Source organism: Tiliqua scincoides, chromosome 1, assembly GCF_035046505.1.
Source record: "Tiliqua scincoides isolate rTilSci1 chromosome 1, rTilSci1.hap2, whole genome shotgun sequence".
In the NCBI taxonomy this organism is placed as follows: Eukaryota; Metazoa; Chordata; class Lepidosauria; order Squamata; family Scincidae; genus Tiliqua; species Tiliqua scincoides.
The window spans coordinates 189,749,228-189,767,147 of NC_089821.1; the positions used below are offsets into that span (position 1 = coordinate 189,749,228).

The window sequence follows — 17,920 nt, forward strand, 5'->3', positions numbered from 1 at the left end:
CCAGTAGAAGTGTTCCTCCACCATTTTGGTTACCGCTCTAGAAACAGCTCTTTCATGTGGTCCAAGGTGTTTGTTTAAATTCACTCCAAGCTTCTCTTCCAAAAAATCAATAATGAATTCTGTGCCGGATACTTTTTGACGACTGTATTCAATCCATGGCATTTTCCCTTGAGGGGAAAGTTTTCCATCAAAATAGTTCTAAGAACAGAAACATAACAACAAGAGAATCACCCATAAATTGAAAACACAGAGTAGTAACTCAGATTCAAATCCCTCTTGGACAACGAATGAACCAAGTGACCACATCTCTCAGACTCATTATTCCCAACTGTAAAATTGAAACAGCAGCACCTCTCCACAGGGTTGTAGTGAGGCCAAGACCCATGTGGTTTACAATCTAACAATAGTGTGAATCACAGAAGAATGTACACACACTCACATAAACCACTGAGATGGTACACTTCTTGGAATCCTCGGACAGGCCTGCCAGGTTGTAACTAATCTTTCACTCTGTGGCTGAATTGTTAGGTGAAGCAGATGAGAAGCCAACTCAAGACTAGCATCAGAGATAAGGCGGGGCACTAGCCGAGGGCCTACATCCACTATAGGGCCCGTCTGGCTCACCCCTGAAGCCACGGTATCCAGAGGCAGTGGCAGCCATGGGAGTGTGTGAGCCCAGGGACAGACTACCTTAGGGCCAACAGCAACCTGGTGCTGGCATTGGGCCTCTTACTAGGAGCATGTAATTGCAACAACAACCATACTGCTGATTTGTTTCTGGGCCCAATTCAAAGCGCTGGTTTTAGCTTTCAAAACCCTAAATGTTTGGGGCCAATTTACATGAAGGATCGCCTTCTATACTAACCCAACTGTGCCACTGGCGGCGGCAGTGAAGAAGGCCAATTCTATGCTTGGGATCATTAGGAAGGGTATTGAGAACAAAACGGTTAGTATTATAATGCCGTTGTACAAATCTATGGTAAGGCCACACCTGGAGTATTGTGTCCAGTTCTGGTCGCCGCATCTCAAAAAAGACATAGTGGAAATGGAAAAGGTGCAAAAGAGAGCAACTAAGATGATTACGGGGCTGGGGCACCTTCCTTATGAGGAAAGGCTACGGCGTTTGGGCCTCTTCAGCCTAGAAAAGAGACACTTGAGGGGGGACATGATTGAGACATACAAAATTATGCAGGGGATGGACAGAGTGGATAGGGAGATGCTCTTTACACTCTCACATAATACCAGAACCAGGGGACATCCACTAAAATTGAGTGTTGGGCGGGTTAGGACAGACAAAAGAAAATATTTCTTTACTCAGCGCGTGGTCGGTCTGTGGAACTCCTTGCCACAGGATGTGGTGCTGGCGTCTAGCCTAGACGCCTTTAAAAGGGGATTGGACGAGTTTCTGGAGGAAAAATCCATTATGGGGTACAAGCCATGATGTGTATGCGCAACCTCCTGATTTTAGGAATGGGTTAAGTCAGAATGCCAGATGTAGGGGAGAGCACCAGGATGAGGTCTCTTGTTATCTGGTGTGCTCCCTGTGGCATTTGGTGGGCTGCTGTGAGATACAGGAAGCTGGACTAGATGGGCCTATGGCCTGATCCAGTGAGGCTGTTCTTATGTTCTTATGTTCTTATGTTCTTATTAAGATCAGCTGGAGAAGCCCTCCTCTGCATCTCACCAGTATCAGTGAAATAGGCGAGGATGCAAAAGAGAGCCATCTCTGTGGCCATGCCCACGTTGTGAACTCCCTCCTGTGAGACATGCGTATGTGTCCATCTGTCTCAGTTGGTCTGTTCTGGAAGGCATTTGGAATAGAGGGACCAGTCACGTGTTGTGATTGTGGAAGCTTCCAGTATTTTTGTCCTCTAGCGCTGACTATATTCATAATTGCATTTTAAGGACCTTGATTTTTTTTTTAAGCAATTTCTGCCCAACATTGCATATATGCAACAAGACCAAATATGTACACCTGTGGGCTGGGCAAAAATGGGTTAAATTATGCAGTTAGCCACTTTGTGCACTCCAGGACAAAACTATTCTTATCATACACAGTGGCATGAATGACACAATCTCATGGAATATGAGAGAGACAAGGAAATACACTTCCTTTTAAAGATGCCGTCTCTAAACAAGCCTTCCGAGGAAGGTTCACAGAGTTGCATACGCATCTTCCTTTCCTTTCTCATAAAGAATGGGAAGCCTGACAGAAACCAGATGCTGTGGGGGTTTGCTTGGTCTTCCCCACCACTGCAGTCTGGTCCAGTCTCCTTAAGCACAGAAGGTTTGTTGCTTCATTATGTCACTTCCACCTATGTTGCAGAGCACTTGAATACCTTGGGGGGGGTCAAGGGGGTGAGATGCCCCTGGCGGCATGCCTCGGGAGTGGCGGTGCCATCCACTTCCCCCACATTGCCATTTTTTTCCCTTTTTCAAATTAAAAAAAAGCCAGCAGTGCTACTGGCTTCTGTCACTTTGGAAAACAGTTTAAAGGGGCAGTCATTAGGAGCAGGTCACTCTGAACAGCTGCCCCTTTCCAAAGCAGCAGAAACTGGCCTCTGTCACTTTTTTTAAAAGCTTTAAAAAGGACAAGGTGTGGCCAGCCAGAAGTAATTGCAGTGATGTCATCATGTCACAGCAATTACTTGCTGTGACGCAGAATGCGACCCTGGCATCCCTGGCAGCAACACAGCCAGGACCTCCAGTGCTTCAGAGTATCCCAATATGAAGTCCAGTTTCCTTTTCTTCTTCACTGTTGCTAGATCTCGGATAAGAGTGGATGATGAAAGCTAAGATGGTTTTAATTTAATTTGTATAGATCACGTCTATTTCTACTGCCTACGGATTCTGAAAGCAAAATTCTGGGATCATTTATGAACTTAGTTTTATTAAGCAAAGAGGCTGCTTGTTCTCAGAAGGCTTGAACTTTTTTCTCTCGACTTTCAAACACTCCGTAGGAAAAGGTTTGCAAATCTCTGCTTTGGAAATTATGCACTTGCAGGACCTGAATACAATCAGAGGATTCAGTTATTCAGTGGGAGTAAATTTTCTGTGTACTGTATTTAGGTGCCCCACAGATGGCCAGGGTTATGAGCTTTGACAGCACCACTCGTCTTTTGGGAATAGCATGGAATTTAAATCCAACTTCCCCCTCTCATATCAAGGGAGCAAAGGGGGACAAAATGGCCTATATTTAGTTCCTACACTCCAAAACTGTAACTACTGTAACTGCCAAAAGTGACAACAACCACCATCTGTTCAATTTGGTGAATGGGGTCCCTATACAGTTGCCAGAATGCCATTTCCAGTCCAGAGCAGTGGACATTGAGGGCCCAATCCTAACTAACCTCAGCGCCAGTGCTGAGCTCCAGTGCCAATGCTGGGTGCCTGTGCCATAAGGCACATCTGCAACAACCAGAGAGGAGTTGGCACTGACCTAGTGCCAGTTAGCACTGAGTTCAGCACTGAATGGATGAGGCACGGAGCACTGTAAAAGCTCCAGTGGCGGTGAGGCCTTGGGGACAGGCAGGAAGTATTCCGGGATGCGGGGAGGGCAGGGAGAGGGCAGGGCAAGGGGTGGAAATGGAGCAGGAGGGGGGAGGGACCTGCAGAACCCTGCTCCACTGTATGCATTCATCAGTGCTGGGCTTTACAGTCCAACACAGAGGCTCTCAAGTCTGCACAGATAAAATAACCGACAGACTTGAGAAGCCCCATTGCAAAAGTCCCCTTCCCCCAAAGAGACCTCCAGAGGCCCTGGCAGTGCCACTGGATGCTGCAGCAGCCATTCTGCTGCACCTGGCAGCAGCACCAGAGATAGGATTGGGCTCTGATATTCCAGTTTGGGAACTATGCACAAAGTTTTGCACATGTGATCCAGGAAGACATACATGGCGGAAACGTCTTCTGCATGCACACTGACCTCACTGGACTTGGAGCAGCTCTTAATCTACCCAAAGCGAATGGGGAAAAACTTGGTTTCTGCCTCATTCAATTATGAGGCAAAACTATGACTGATGTGGAAGAGCACACTTCAGTATAATCAAGGCTTGACCATGAAATAATTGCTTTCCAACATATGGAACTGCAAGGGTACAGAATGTACTGATTAACACAGCCAGGTATGCAGGCAAACCCCAATACTCTGTTTAGGAATTTTTAAAGAGAAGATTCTGGTCCAGTGCAAGGCTTCTGCCAGAGCTGGCCAACACGAGGCCAACTGATGCAGACTCCTCAAGCAGCAGATTGGTGGGGGCACCCACCTCTGCCAGCCTCCACAGCTTTCTCCTACTACTACTACTCCCTGGACTGGAAAAGGAAGAGGGGAACAGAGAAGAGAAGGACATGTGAAAGGGAGGAGAGTGCTGAGCTAGAGCACTGGGGAATGGGAGGTGAAGAGGTTGGAACATCATTAGATAAGGGGGAGCAGCATTTGGCTTTAGGAAGTCTTGGGCCAGACCTGGTGTCTGCCCTACAAAGCACTAAAAAGGGGATGTTCTCATATGGTAAAGACTTATCTCATGCCACTCAGAACATATATACATACAAAAGAGAATTCTTTCTGGAAAGCACCCTCACACGCAAAACTGCCTGCCCTCCAAAGCTTGCATGAAATGAGAGGGCAGCCGGTTCCCATGTATACATTTCTCACAGACCATGCATTTGTGACATGGGAGTGCTTTCCAATCAGCAAGCCCAAATGTGGTACCATTGTGCAATAACTGGGTCCTGCTCGAGTACCTACACATTTGGATTCACTTTTTGATAACCAAATAGACAAGTGCACTTACCCACCCCTGGGTAAGTCAAATGCTCCCCAGTGAGAAGGTTGGATTGACATGTCTATAAACAGCCAAAAGTACATTATACCATAGCATGCACAAGTTTACCTGGTAGGGCAAATCAGCCATTCTTAAGTAAGTCTCCATTTTCAAACAGAAAGGAGATAAACTGGGGATCCCATTGCTTGGCCTGGAAAACTGATGCAGTATGATAGCATCTTTCGAATCAAGTTCTTGCTCTTTCCTATAAGCAAACAAGCAGGCAACTTTTACAAAGCAGAATCCAGCATGTGTTATATAGTAACAATATGTTAAATGCACAAAGCAGGATGCAACTGCAATCTCCATCCGCCTTTTAATGGGCTGCTGCCATTTCTTATTCATCAAGTCTGAAATCACTAAGAAGCTCTTTAGACTGCAAGGGCAAAAGACAGACAGGAAGCCAAGACAACCTGGGCAGGAGGTCTGGTCTAGAGGGTAGAGCCTCCGTTTGCCTGAAGATAACATCCACAAGGTCGCCAGTTCAAGGCCACCGGCACCGTGCGACCTTGAAGCAGCTGGCAAGCTGAAGCCGAGCTATTTCCATCTGCTCTGAGCGTGGGAGGATGGAGGCCAGAATGTGAAGCCAGATCGGAATGAAACACCTTGAATGTAGTGGTTCTTGAAAGAAAGAACCTTCTTTCAAATTGTAAAAATCCCTATTTAATAAGGGATTTAAATAAAAGCCTGCCTATGTAAACCACCTTGAATAAAGTCTTGAATAAAGACCAAGAAAGGCGGTATATAAATACCTGTTATTATTATTATTATTAACTTTGGATCAGATATATCTAAAAGCCTACCAGTTTGTTATATACTTATATAGACACACATGCTTAAACTGACATACATGACGAGTTGGCGTGTACAATTGCCACTGGAAGCACTCCTACAGACATACTACTTTATGCAACTTGCACTTCAGCTGAGCCCATTGTCGTAATGACATTTGCCCTTCCCTATTTAGTCTAATTGATAGTCTCACATGAGTAACAGACTTATACAGCATTCCATCCTAAACTGGCTGAGCTCACAGTGCCCTATGCCCAATTGAAAATTTCACCATGGACTTGCTCCAACTTATTTCCAGGATACTGGATAAAGATTTTCACTTCAGTTCCAGAAAGTAACATTGTACGAATGCCAGGGAACAGAGAGCAGACACTGGCCTTAAGGCGATCGTTTTCACTAATGGAAATGCAGTGACAATCAACACAAAACCATTAAGAGTAGAATAAAAACAACCACCAGCTCCCGTTGCATCACAGTTATCCTTTCCTTGACCAGCATTTGGTACAAGAACCTCCACAACTCCAACCCACAGCTGGATCATCCTTTCCTCAGGTAGCCAAATTTGAAAGGGAAAATAAAATGCCCTATCTCAGGTTTACACTGAACACAGCTAAACACATTTCTTTTTCAGTTTGTCTTCCCCACGAAAACTTAGTTTTGGTTTGGTATACTGCTCCTTCTACTATTAGAAGTGCTTATTGGTAGCAATGTGTTGAATTTTGGGGCTTTAATGCTTTTCGTGTTTATATATATATATTGTGAGCCCTTTGGGGACAGGGAGCCATTAGTTATTTGGTTTTTCTCTGTAAACCGCTTTGTGAACTTTTAGTTTAAAGGGGTATATAAATACTGTTAATAGTAATAATATGATGCTGTATGCTGGCTTTTACTTTTTACTGTTTTATCTGCTTACCCCTGTATTTTATTGCATTTTAATGAGCACTGCAAGCCACCCTGGTGCCTATGCTGTCCTCCTCACTCCATTGGGGAACCAGATGGGCATTCCACCTAATGCCTTATAAGTCACTTCTGGTTTTACGAAAGAACCTGAAGTGACTTTTACTCTAAGGCTCAGTTTGAGCCCGGCAGACACTGTGGACAGATGTGCATGGCCTCTGCCTGCCTCAGAGGACCCTCCAGAGGGTGTGCATTTGGGGGGCATGCAGGGAGGCCACAGACCCCATCCATGGATAAGTGAATCTGCAAATATGTGATCCGCGGATACAGGGCCCCACCCCAACAGTGAAGGACCTCCCCAGCTCCATGCCCAGGGCAAAGATCCATGATGGTGCCACTGACCCTGCAGCGGGGTGAATATCTGTCCCCACTACTCACCTGAGGCTCATGCAACCCAGAGCTATGTCAAGGTTTCTCTCTGATGCTCTCTGATGTCTGAGGTTCCCTGATGCTATAAACTGTGCTTCCGGAACACCGGAAGCACAGTTTCTGACCCCCGCCAGGAGCCTCAGAGAGGCTTCCATGGGGTTCTAGAAGCTTGCACCTGGGGCATTTGCCCCATCAAACCTAACAGTAGGTCCGCAACTGCTCCCCACATATTTCAACATGGTTTGTTCCAGTAGAGAAGGCATGAAATTACCTTTCCATTGATATATAACATGATATTATTCATAAATACAAATTTTCTAGAAGGTTTCCAAAATTTTGGCCAGTAGTGGTCACCCCCTCAAAGGTGTCACTTGGTGTGGTCTGCATCCCCGTACCACCTAGTGATGCTACTGGCACTGTGGCTCAAAACATCTGCCAAGCTGTTTCATTGCCTGCAGCTCTCTGGACAACCTGGGAGCCACACCGGCTCTATGACATTGGGTCTATGAAAGCAATGGTCTTTCAGGAGCAATCTGATTCATGACCAGGGCCATTTTCCCATTTCAGAGGGCAATCAGGGCTTCTAATGAGGCACAGCAGGAAAATCCACAGAGCCTTCAGAAAACCATCTAGAACAGTGTTTCGCAAACTGTGGGTCTCTCAAACTGTGAAATCTCGAGCCAATTTCAGGTGGATCCCCATTCATTTCAATATTTTATTTTTAATAGTATTAGTCTTAATGCTACCCTGGTAACTGGCTGTATATGGGGAATGTCACAGATCTGTATGTTTAACAGGCTACTATGAAGATACTTTTAACTATGATAGTCAATGAGACTTAAGCGTGGGTAGCACTGCAGCCTAGGATTGGTAAAAATGTTCCTGCTTGATGATGTCACTTCTGGTAATGACCACTTCCAGTGGGTCCTGACAGATACTCATTCTACAAAGTGGGTCCCAGTGCTAAAGGAGTAAGAACCACTGCTCTAGAAGATCTAACAACTAGGGACACTAGGCCCCTGGTACTGAGGGTTCAGGAGACAGTCTCACTAGGTGGGCCCTCTGATAGGCATGGGCCTTCTTGCTGAGCCCTGATGCCGTGCCCAGTTTGTGTGCTCTGCCGTCCCTTTACCTCCTTGACACTGTTGCAAAGCTGTGGCATATCAATCTTGGTTTCTTTCAATCACGTCTCCACAGCTTGTGTGAAGTCAGAAACTATGGTTGAATTCTGACTTCCAAACCAGGATGTGAAGCCAACTTCAAACTCCGATTTCACATCCTGGTTTGGAAGCCAATGTTCAACCACAATTCCCAGCTTCACCCAAACTGTGCTTCACAGGATTCCTGATCTCATGAGCAGAGGAGGTAAATGCGCAGGAGAAGACTGCATAAGTGGCTCTCCAGGGCATGTAGCTAGTTTCCTAATATGTCTGAAATGTGCCAGTGCCTCATTCCACAATTTTGCTGCTTAGTAGACTGACTCCAAGAGGCACAAGAAAGGGCTTCTAGTATCATCTCTACTTCCTGAGAGGTGGTATAGGTTATCTCCAAGCACTGACTGAGCACACCAACATCCAATTCAGTCTGGCAGTGCTGCATTTCCAGCTAAAACCACAGCAGGCTCACTCACTGTCTAATGATATTCCGGAGCACTGAGTAACCACTGTAGTTACAAGAATCTCCTTCTCAGATGACTCAGGCCACCTCATCAGTATTTTTGGACCAAGCCACCTTATGAAATCTACAGGCTTGCTGAAAATGGAGCATTAAACCTTGTTTGTTTCATCTTTGATTATGCTTCCTTCTCTCATGGTAACTGCCTTTTGGTATGAAGCCAATGACTCATTTTTGCGTTACTTCCCTACCTGGTACAGTATTTGACTGTAAGATTCTAGACAACATTCCCAGATATTAATCTGTTTATTCCTGCTTCACCTAACAATGACTTTTTCCACCTATCATAATACATCTATCAGATATATCAGAATAATGTCTGGATTTCCTCATTCTGGCCCATTTTACAACTTTGGTATACAGAAATGCTTTGTTTGGTCCTATCCCAGAAGAACTGGAACTTGAAACCTCCAATAATGAAGGATGCAATCCTATACACACTTTTCTGGATATAAGCTGCACAGAACACAGCAGGTCTTCTGAGTAGAGGTGGATAGGATGGTGCTGTAAGATGGTTTACAAGAATAATTAAAATGAATTGCAGCACCATATGCAATTGTTACCTTCAAGTCCCAGCTTATGACAATCACACTCATTAAATTAATCAAAACCAGTGATTTTCAACTAGTGTGCTACAGCACACTGGTGTGCCACAAGTGGTCCACAGGTGTGCCATGGAAGTTTGGCAATTTATTTATTAAATAAATATCATTTATTAATAGGGCCACTGAGGGATACAAACCCCTCACCAGCAGCATGATGTGCCTTGACAAATTTTAGTGCCTTGTCAGTGTGCCATGAGAAATCGCATGAGAAAGGCTGAAAATCGCTGATCTAAACACTCTCAAAAGTTTGTGTTGAGACAAATCCACAGATAAAAAATCAGTGGATAAATAAGCTGCACCTGTATAATGAATATGGAAGGAGCCAGATGGCAAACCATGTTAGGGCCCAATCCTATCCAACTTTCCAGGACCACTGCAACCACGATGCAGCCCCGAGGTAAGGGAATAAATGTTCCCATACCTCAAGGAGGCATCTGAGACAGCCTCCCCACCAAAGATGCAAAACATGCCCCATTGGCACTAGAAAATTAGATAGAATTGGGCCCTCAGTCAGGCTCAATGGGCCACCAACAGCTTTCCTGCTTGAGAATCAAAGCTCCCTTCCCAAAGCCATATCAAACCAGTACAGTTTGATCCCATGCACTTTTATTTGGAAGAAAGGCCCACTGCATTCTGTAGAGCTCATGTCCCAGTAAGTCAGCCATTTTCAACCTTTTTCAGCTCAAGGCACACTGACAAGGCACTAAAATTGTCAAGGCACACTGCCAGTTTTTTACTTACATTAAATTATGTATTATTTCCCCAGGAGAGAGAAGAGGAGAGAGAGAAGTGCCAATTGCCCGCTTGTGTATTTGAGAAAAAAGAGTGCAACCAAAAGCCCAATCTTAAACCCCATTATAGTCAATGGGCTTACTCCCAGGCAAGTGTGAATGGGTAGCACCCCCAGAGCCTAATCCTATGCATGCCTGCTCAGAAGTAAGCCCCATTATAGTCAATGGGGCTTACTCCCAGGAAAGGGTACATAGGATTGTGGCCCAGCGCCCTTCCTCTAAAAGTGCAGGGAGGGTTGCTTTGGGGAGTTGCAGGCAAACTGGCAAGGAAAAGGGACTTTCAGGGACCCTTTTCAGCCAACCAGTCCTTAGGTGGGGGCCTCAGCAGACTCGCTCACTGTGTGCCTGCTTCTGGCTCCCTCTTCTCACTCACTCTGAAGCTCCCACTTCCTGGCTCCTCCAGGCTTCTCTTGTTGGCCAATCAGCATGCAGACAGGCAACAACCTCCTTCGTGCCCAACCCTATGCATGTCTACTCAGAAGCAGGCCCCATAGTAGCCGACAGAGCTTACTCCCAGGAAAGAGAGGATCAGGTTGCGGCCTGAGTCCTGCTCAGTAGCAGGAGCAAGCTCCAAGCGGACTCTTCAGCTGCTGCATGCTAGCAGCCCCTTCGCTGGCTGCTCCCTTCCTTGTGCTGCCTGCCACAGGAGGCTCAAAGCAGCTGTTGCTGCCTGCCTCCTCTGATCCTGCGGCACACCTGACACAGCCTCGCAGCACACCAGTGTCACAGTGGTTGAAAACTGCTGCAGTAAGTGCATGCACACTTCCTTGGGAGTAAGCCCTACTGAACTCAGTGGGACTTACTTTGGAGAAAATGGACTGGACATTGTGCTATCAACAGTTCAGCCACTCTGCTGAGCTTTTAAAACATATGAAGTTACAAGTCAGATTAAAATGAAAGGTAGGATAATAGCTTACAAAAGCAACAGTTACAGACTTAACACATTGATGCTTATGACAAAATAAGAGTCCTAGGAGTCACTATTAAATAAAATACAGCATAAGGGAAAAAAGGGATACAAGATAAAATGAGAACAATAAAAGAATACCCTTCCCTCTAATGCTGAACTAGGATATCCCATGTATATCAGTTTGGAAACACAATGGGACACTCAAAAATAAGATGGTGGTTACTACATATGTAGGGGACAACCTACACATGCAAAAGTATACATCAATAAATTAAAAGTAAATGTTTCAAAACGAGCAAACAAAAGATGGCCTACTTAAAACATTTTTTTTGCAGGGCCCATCTTGTTAATTGTCTAAATCTAAACTAACAATCCCATGATTAAGCTATGCATATCAACGTATAACAGCAATTAAAAATGAAAGAAGTTACATCAAGGGATGTTTCCAACTGAATTAAGAGATTTGCAATTCAAGCTCATGCACACTTATTTGAGAGTAAGCCCCAATAAACTTAACAGCATTTTCTTCTAAGTGAACCTGCTTGAGATTGTGTTACCTCAGGACCTCACACAAAACACCCAGGAACTTTAACAGTACTGCTCCAGTTGGGGATGCAAGGCCAATGCACTCCAGTGGCAAGCATGTGTGGGTGAAATACCACGGCTCCATATGAACATTGCAAGTGTTTCCTATGTCCTATCACCCCATAATGTCAATTGTCTTGGCTAAACTGCATTGTTTTATGACTGGGTAAGTACACAGAAACGAGGCAGGTAAACTCTCTCGTGAACAGCACACAGACAACTTGTTATGTGAAAAATCCCCTTTTAGTTGTAATTTTCTCTCTCTATCTGGTTATGTTACTAAAATATCATGCAGGCTAAACTTTTCCCAGCACACTTTTCCAAAACTGTGGTCAAGTCACAAGCTCATGGTTACACAATCCACCTCCCTATGGTCACATATTATGGGAGGAAGTCTGGCATAGTAAATCATTGTTTAAGTGTCTCCTACCTTACTGTATTCATTGTATTGTTTTAACCCAATCACTGTTTAAGAACTGTATGCAAAGTGTCTCCTAATCCAATCATTGTTTAAGTCCTGTATGCAAACTTGAACTGCCTTCTTGTGTTGGTATTGTTTAGGTTCCCCCAGCTAGGAAGCCAGCCATTAGACCCCATTGAATTTTGCTGATAAGGGACATCCTGATCTTTTCAATGTTTACCCTGCTGTGTGGCAGTAAGCAAGCTACCATCCAGCTCAGCACGGTCTGAAAACCCTTTTTAAGAGAGGGCTTCCTGCCACATGCTCTCTCTGGCTTGCTCTCCAAGGACCAACATATCTGTGTTGTGTCAGAAGGTCCTCCACACAGGACTCTCCCCCCCCCATCCAACTGCTCTGCAGGACAGGTAACTATTTTGCACCTGGAACTCTTTCCCTTCTTCCCCCCCCCCTTTTTTCTCCCCTTCTCTCCCCATCTTTAGTCAGCAGCTGGGTTTGGCAGACCAGGGACTCCTAAAATCCTTCCCTACAACCTTTCCTTTTTCTGATTTCCTCGGATGCACCAAATACTCTCCACACACAACCACCATGAAAGCTAGGTACACTGGATTCAAGTATTAGGACCAAGAAACATACACTTATCATTTCTCCATGTGCATTATGTTTACCTTTGTGCTTTTGTAATAACACTATAATCTTTTATTAAAAGTTATCTTTCTCTCAGTCTCCTCTTTAAGCTAAAGGGAATTTCTCTGCATTACGCCGTCTTGTTATCCAGCCTGCGTCCTAAGGTTCCAATAAGGGCAGAATAATAATTCCCCTAAACAAAACAGCCCTTTTGGTAACAAACTGGCCAAATACATGAGCTTTTTTGTTTTGTAGGATCACAGCCTGATCACAGAGAGAAACAAACAGGCTCTGCACAAAGAGTTTCACTGCAATTGCCTTCAGGGGATGGAATATGTATTGTCCCAGTCTCCCCAGGGGAAGAAGAGAAGTCTGAGGCATGGACACTAGCAGCTTTCTCTTTTTCTCTAGTTCATCACCACTACTAAGCAGCAAGTCCAGAAGTTGTGTTGTAGCTTCTGACCATTCCTTGTTACCATCTCACTTAGCTCACCACAGGCAGCCCTCTGGTGCAGAGGTGAGGACATTCTCCACCGGCAAGGCAATGCAGACCATGTGAGAGGCCTACCACATCACCAGCTGTAGGGACTAGAGATATTCTGGCTGCCCCTCTATAGAGCTGCCAGCTTTCTTGTTCAAGTTGCAGTTCCTTTGCAAGCTGCTTGGCAGAATGTTGTGTGACAGATGAAGCTGTATCCAGCACAAAGTGGAGTAAACAACACTTACTATCTGCATGTCCACCATGAAACTTCCAGGCACAAGCTGGGACAAGTAGGTCTATCTGTCCTGCTCTCAGAAATCCTTTCATCTCTGAAACTATTCAACAAATGCTTTCACTTTGCCACAGTTACTGTTTCTTTTCAACTCAGAGTTAGCAGACGGAGCTCTCTTCCACTTTCCAAATTTCTTTCTCATCTTAGCTAACCTCAGGAAAGGGCTCTGAATATGACACAGGGCAGGGACTCAGAATCACCATTTCTGCACCCTCTGGTGATTTGAGATCCAGTGAGATTAAGGGGGCAGGGTTCTGCCAGCTGCTTAAGCATGAGGGAAGGGAGGTATGGCTGAATAAGATGGTGCAGCTGGCTAACACACAAGATAACCTGCATCATTGCAGTGCTCCCTCTGATATGGCATTCTCTCACTTGTAGAGATGCCTTCCAGCCTTTCCTAGCGAGAGACCACATGATGAACTTGGGACCACCTGGGTATGAAGGATATACTTCCCCAAGGCTCCTTATGTAACCAACCTTCTCGATCCTGGTATGTATAGCTGGATTTATGGGCTTGTGGGGGATGACGCAAGCTCTTTGAGGCCTCCTTCTGCCTGTTTCTGGATGGTTAGAAAGCTGCTCTGTGGGATACATGGTGCAGACTCTAGTCCTGCCTCTGCCATAGCTGTTTCCAGTAGTCAAGCATGCAAAAGGTTAAACAAGGATCAAAGCTGCCTTGCCCGTTTCCTATCCAAGACTGAAAACAAATAAGCTACCAACATTTGCTTCTGTTAGACTGCAGTTATGACTTTCCTTCTTGGGAACTGCATCACCATGGCTATGCTGTGCCCCCTGACCCTCCTTTCTGGTTCTAAAGTGGAGAGGAAGGTTGGGGGACTGGTGAGATGTCTAGAGTGCCTTGAATATAGCACTAACCAGAGAAGCCCTACCTCTTTTGGCTCTGGATCAGGGTTTGTTTGGTGACTGAGTTTACAAGGCACTATTGAGTGTTTGGCAAGCACAGAGCCAAATGGGTGGCAAGTACAGAGCCAAAATGACGAAGCCCTGTGCCTTCCTCCTCCAGCTTGGAGCTAGAAGGGAAGGCCAAGGGCTTGCCTTGGCCAGTGAGTTACAAGAAGAAGAAGAAGCACCTTGCCAGTGTCAACAGACTAATGGACAAGTCCCCATCCAACCCCAACCTGGAATTATCTTTTCCTCACCCCCACTCAAAGCTCAGAGAGTAGGGTCTTGTTTCTGTCTTTGTCCTACAATCTGGAAAGCAGTGGAAGGGCTAAGGTAAGATTGTTCTATGGAAAAAGACCGAGTGACCACAAACTTTAGGTTGACAACCATGACCACCCAAAACGAGTTGACTTCTGCTTAAAAGGTACAGCTATTGGCCATGTTACAGTATTGTTTGCTATCCCCACTGCCACACTGGATCAATGTGCTCATTGCTGGTTAATGTGGGAATATTGCTGGCATATTGCTACAGAACTGGTAGAAGGTGACCGTGTTGCCATGGATTCTGAGGAAATGCTACATTCTGTTCTTGGAAGCACTTGCATTTTCATCTCAAACTTGCTGATGGGAGTGCTTAAGATTCAACAGCGTAAACTGGCTGCTGACTTGCTGGAACCAAAGGATTGCTCAGCCCATGTCTCTGGCCTAGTCCACTAGTTCCTTCCAGTCATAGCCTCCACCAGATATCACCAGGACATCTGCACTCTTCAGGACTTCCATCTCTTTGGGACTCCTTAGGTTGTCCCAAAGGGTTGATTGGGCTTCCCTAAGCTACCAGCCTTATAAGAACATCTGCCTAACTTTTGTATATATTGAATGCCTGACCAACATAAGCTGTAGCTTGTGGAATAAACAACCTCACTTTTGAACAACAAAACAGAAAGGTTTTACAGTAGTGCCTTGGCTACAGAAACCATTATTTGTTGAGCACTACTACTGGAAAAATAATGAACTGGAACTACCAAATCAAGAACCAAATGAGCTTGCGTAACTCTTATCTGCTTTTACTCTGCAACATCCAAGTGCATTCAGAAAATTGGGGAGGGGGGAGAGAGAATTACTATATTGGAACATTACAGTCATGTAATTGTTTGGGTCCATTAGAAAACATCTAAAAACGAACAGTCTTCTTATTCAGATTGGCTGGTTGGCAACCTTCAGTCTCGAAAGACTATGGTATAAGCCTACAGCCCCTGGTATTCCCAAGCAGTCTCCCATCCAAGTACTAACCAGGCCTGACCCTGCTTAGCTTCGAAGATCAGACAAGATCAGTTAGCAAACAGAGTTTCCCCAGAATTCTCTTTTGGGCTAGAATATTAAGAAAGAAAGAAAAAAAGAAGAAGGGAAAGGAAAGGCCTGGCATTATTGGAAAATCTCATAGTTTGTAGTTGGTAATAATTACATATTGTGACTCAGATGATGGTACATAAGCAAACAGAAGGGCACAATATAAGGCAAATCCCAAATTCACCCAACTGTGCTTTGAACGAAGCTGTTATTAGTTAGATAAAAAACTAATGTGAACATTTTTTTACATGATTTTTCTTATTTTGTTTTCATTGGAAAAGAATGAAAGCATGTCTGTCACTTATGCTACATGAATATCACGATTTTTACAGCATAAACACATGCTGATTTGGGGGCAAAGATGCACATAAGCCCCTTACAGTGAAAGCTCCATTGAAGGGCAGAGGTTCTGCTCTTCTGCCATTTCCAATCATTCAGCACAGCATGTGCAGGAAAACTTCCCAGGGGACAATTTACCTTTATATCAAAACCAATATTTTAACAGAATGTTCCTATGCAAAGCATTTCCCAAACTGCAAGGCAGGCCACAGAAAAGGCTACTTCTTAACTGTGTATGTGTTTGTTGGTCTATTTTGCCTGTAATCCATCACTTCAAACATCACTGGCACACACGAATTGTATGTTTGAATGCAACACTCCCACTAATAAACTTAAGAGAAGTTGGGGTTCCTGTCTGCCAGTCATACCCTCTGACCTGGAAGCCCTCACCCTTCATTCCAGATTGCAATTATCCAGGGCCAGAATCGCACTCTGCATATGTTCAGAGGTAAGCCACCCTTTTATAATTGTTTCTTATGTGGCCTAGCAATGCCCCTGGCACTGACTGAAAACAAGTTAAGAGCCCAATCCTATGCATGTCTTACTCAGAAGTAAGTCCCATTACAATCAATGGGGCTTACTCCCAGGAAAGCACGAATAGGACTGCAGCCTAACAGTGCAACCCTAGGCATGAATGCTCAAAAGCAAGTCCTATTGTGTTCAGTGGGGGCACACACCCACCAAGGTGTGTATAGGATTGCAGCAAGGTGGGTTCAGTCTCAGGCCTGCATTTTTAGATGCGATGCTGCGAGCAAACAGCAGAGAAGGCCAAGAGTTGGTGTGCCAGCCAAGCGCTGCTCCCAGCCCTCCCCACCCACTGTACCCAAACAGCCCACCGCTGCCCTTGCTGGGACACATCCATGGGCGCCTCTGGCTCCCTGCGCTTCTCACCTGATGGCCAGGAGTTCGTGGAGCAGGTAGGCGGCGGCGGCGAGCAGGGCCCCCCCGGTCAGGTAGAGGGTCTTCTTCCACCAGGAGTCGGAGCCCAGCCCGGCCATGATCCCGCCGTAGTCCTGCAGAGGGAAGGCGATGATCTCCCCATAAAAGGAGAAGTGGTCCTGGGAGGCTCCCGCGCACCAGAGGCTCTGGTTCCGGCTCAGATCCACCACGCACGACCTGGACGAGACGAAGCCCACTCCCCAGGGCATACTGCGCGGCGCGGGCGGCGCTGGCTCCCTGCTCCCCGCCGAGAGCCGTCTGCATGGGGGAGGACAACCAGGTGGCGGTGCTGGTGCTGGGAGCTCAGAGGCGGAGGCAAAGGCAGGAAACCGCCGCCGCCGCAGCAGCAGCTGATGTGCCGGGTCTCCTTGGCGAGCTCTGCAGCCTCATCATCATCATCCTCGGCAGCACTTCTCTCCCGCAGCTGCCTTTCGCCTTTGTGCCTTTGCATGGAAGAGGCTGGGGGGTGATGTCATGGCTCGCCTGCCTGCCTCAAAATCCAAGAGCCATGAATCGCGCCCCTTCTGGGCGTGCACAGAGCCTTTCCTAAAACAGCAGCAGCAGCCCCCCTTTCCCCCCCCCCGCACTGGAGCCTGGGAGGGAGGAGAGCGAAGGTCACGCACAAGCAGAGGACAACAACATTCACCTAGGGAGACATCAGTGCAGAGTGTAGAAAATCAGCCACTGCCCCGACCCACCTTCTTGCTTCTGGGTGTGCTGTCCTTCCCCCCTGTACCTTTAATGGCATTAGCCGGAGCTACATCACGTGGCTAGGTAGGAGGTGGGGGGGCAGCATCCTGGGGTTAAGAAATGAACAGTACTGTACTGGGTTTGGTTTTTATTTGGGAGATAGAGCACCTTGATCTTCTTGAAAGATGCCTTTCTCTTGTTAAAAGCAACACACACACACACACCAGTGACTTCCCTTTTGTAAAAATGAGAACCAGGGCCATAGCTAGAAGGAAGCCAGGGTGGAGCAGTTTGCCCACCCTTGTATTTATGGGCCTTTCATGTTTCTCCATACTTGTCCTTTAATTTTGCACACCAGCCTAGATACCGGACATAACT

At 46.0% G+C, this 17,920-nt stretch overlaps 1 protein-coding gene across 1 annotated transcript in view; it reads right to left on the reverse strand.

Annotated features, from left to right (window-relative positions):
* FAXC (failed axon connections homolog, metaxin like GST domain containing) overlaps positions 1-17,432 on the reverse strand; it is a 35,350-nt gene extending 17,918 nt beyond the window's left edge. The window contains exons 1-3 of the mRNA XM_066610124.1: positions 16,805-17,432; positions 4,893-5,028; positions 2-198 (exon numbers count right to left, since the gene is read on the reverse strand). Of these exons, the coding sequence (XP_066466221.1) occupies positions 2-198; positions 4,893-5,028; positions 16,805-17,061 (590 nt within the window). The 5' untranslated portion in view covers positions 17,062-17,432. The remainder of the gene's footprint in view (position 1; positions 199-4,892; positions 5,029-16,804) is intronic.
* Positions 17,433-17,920: the final 488 nt, after the last annotated feature.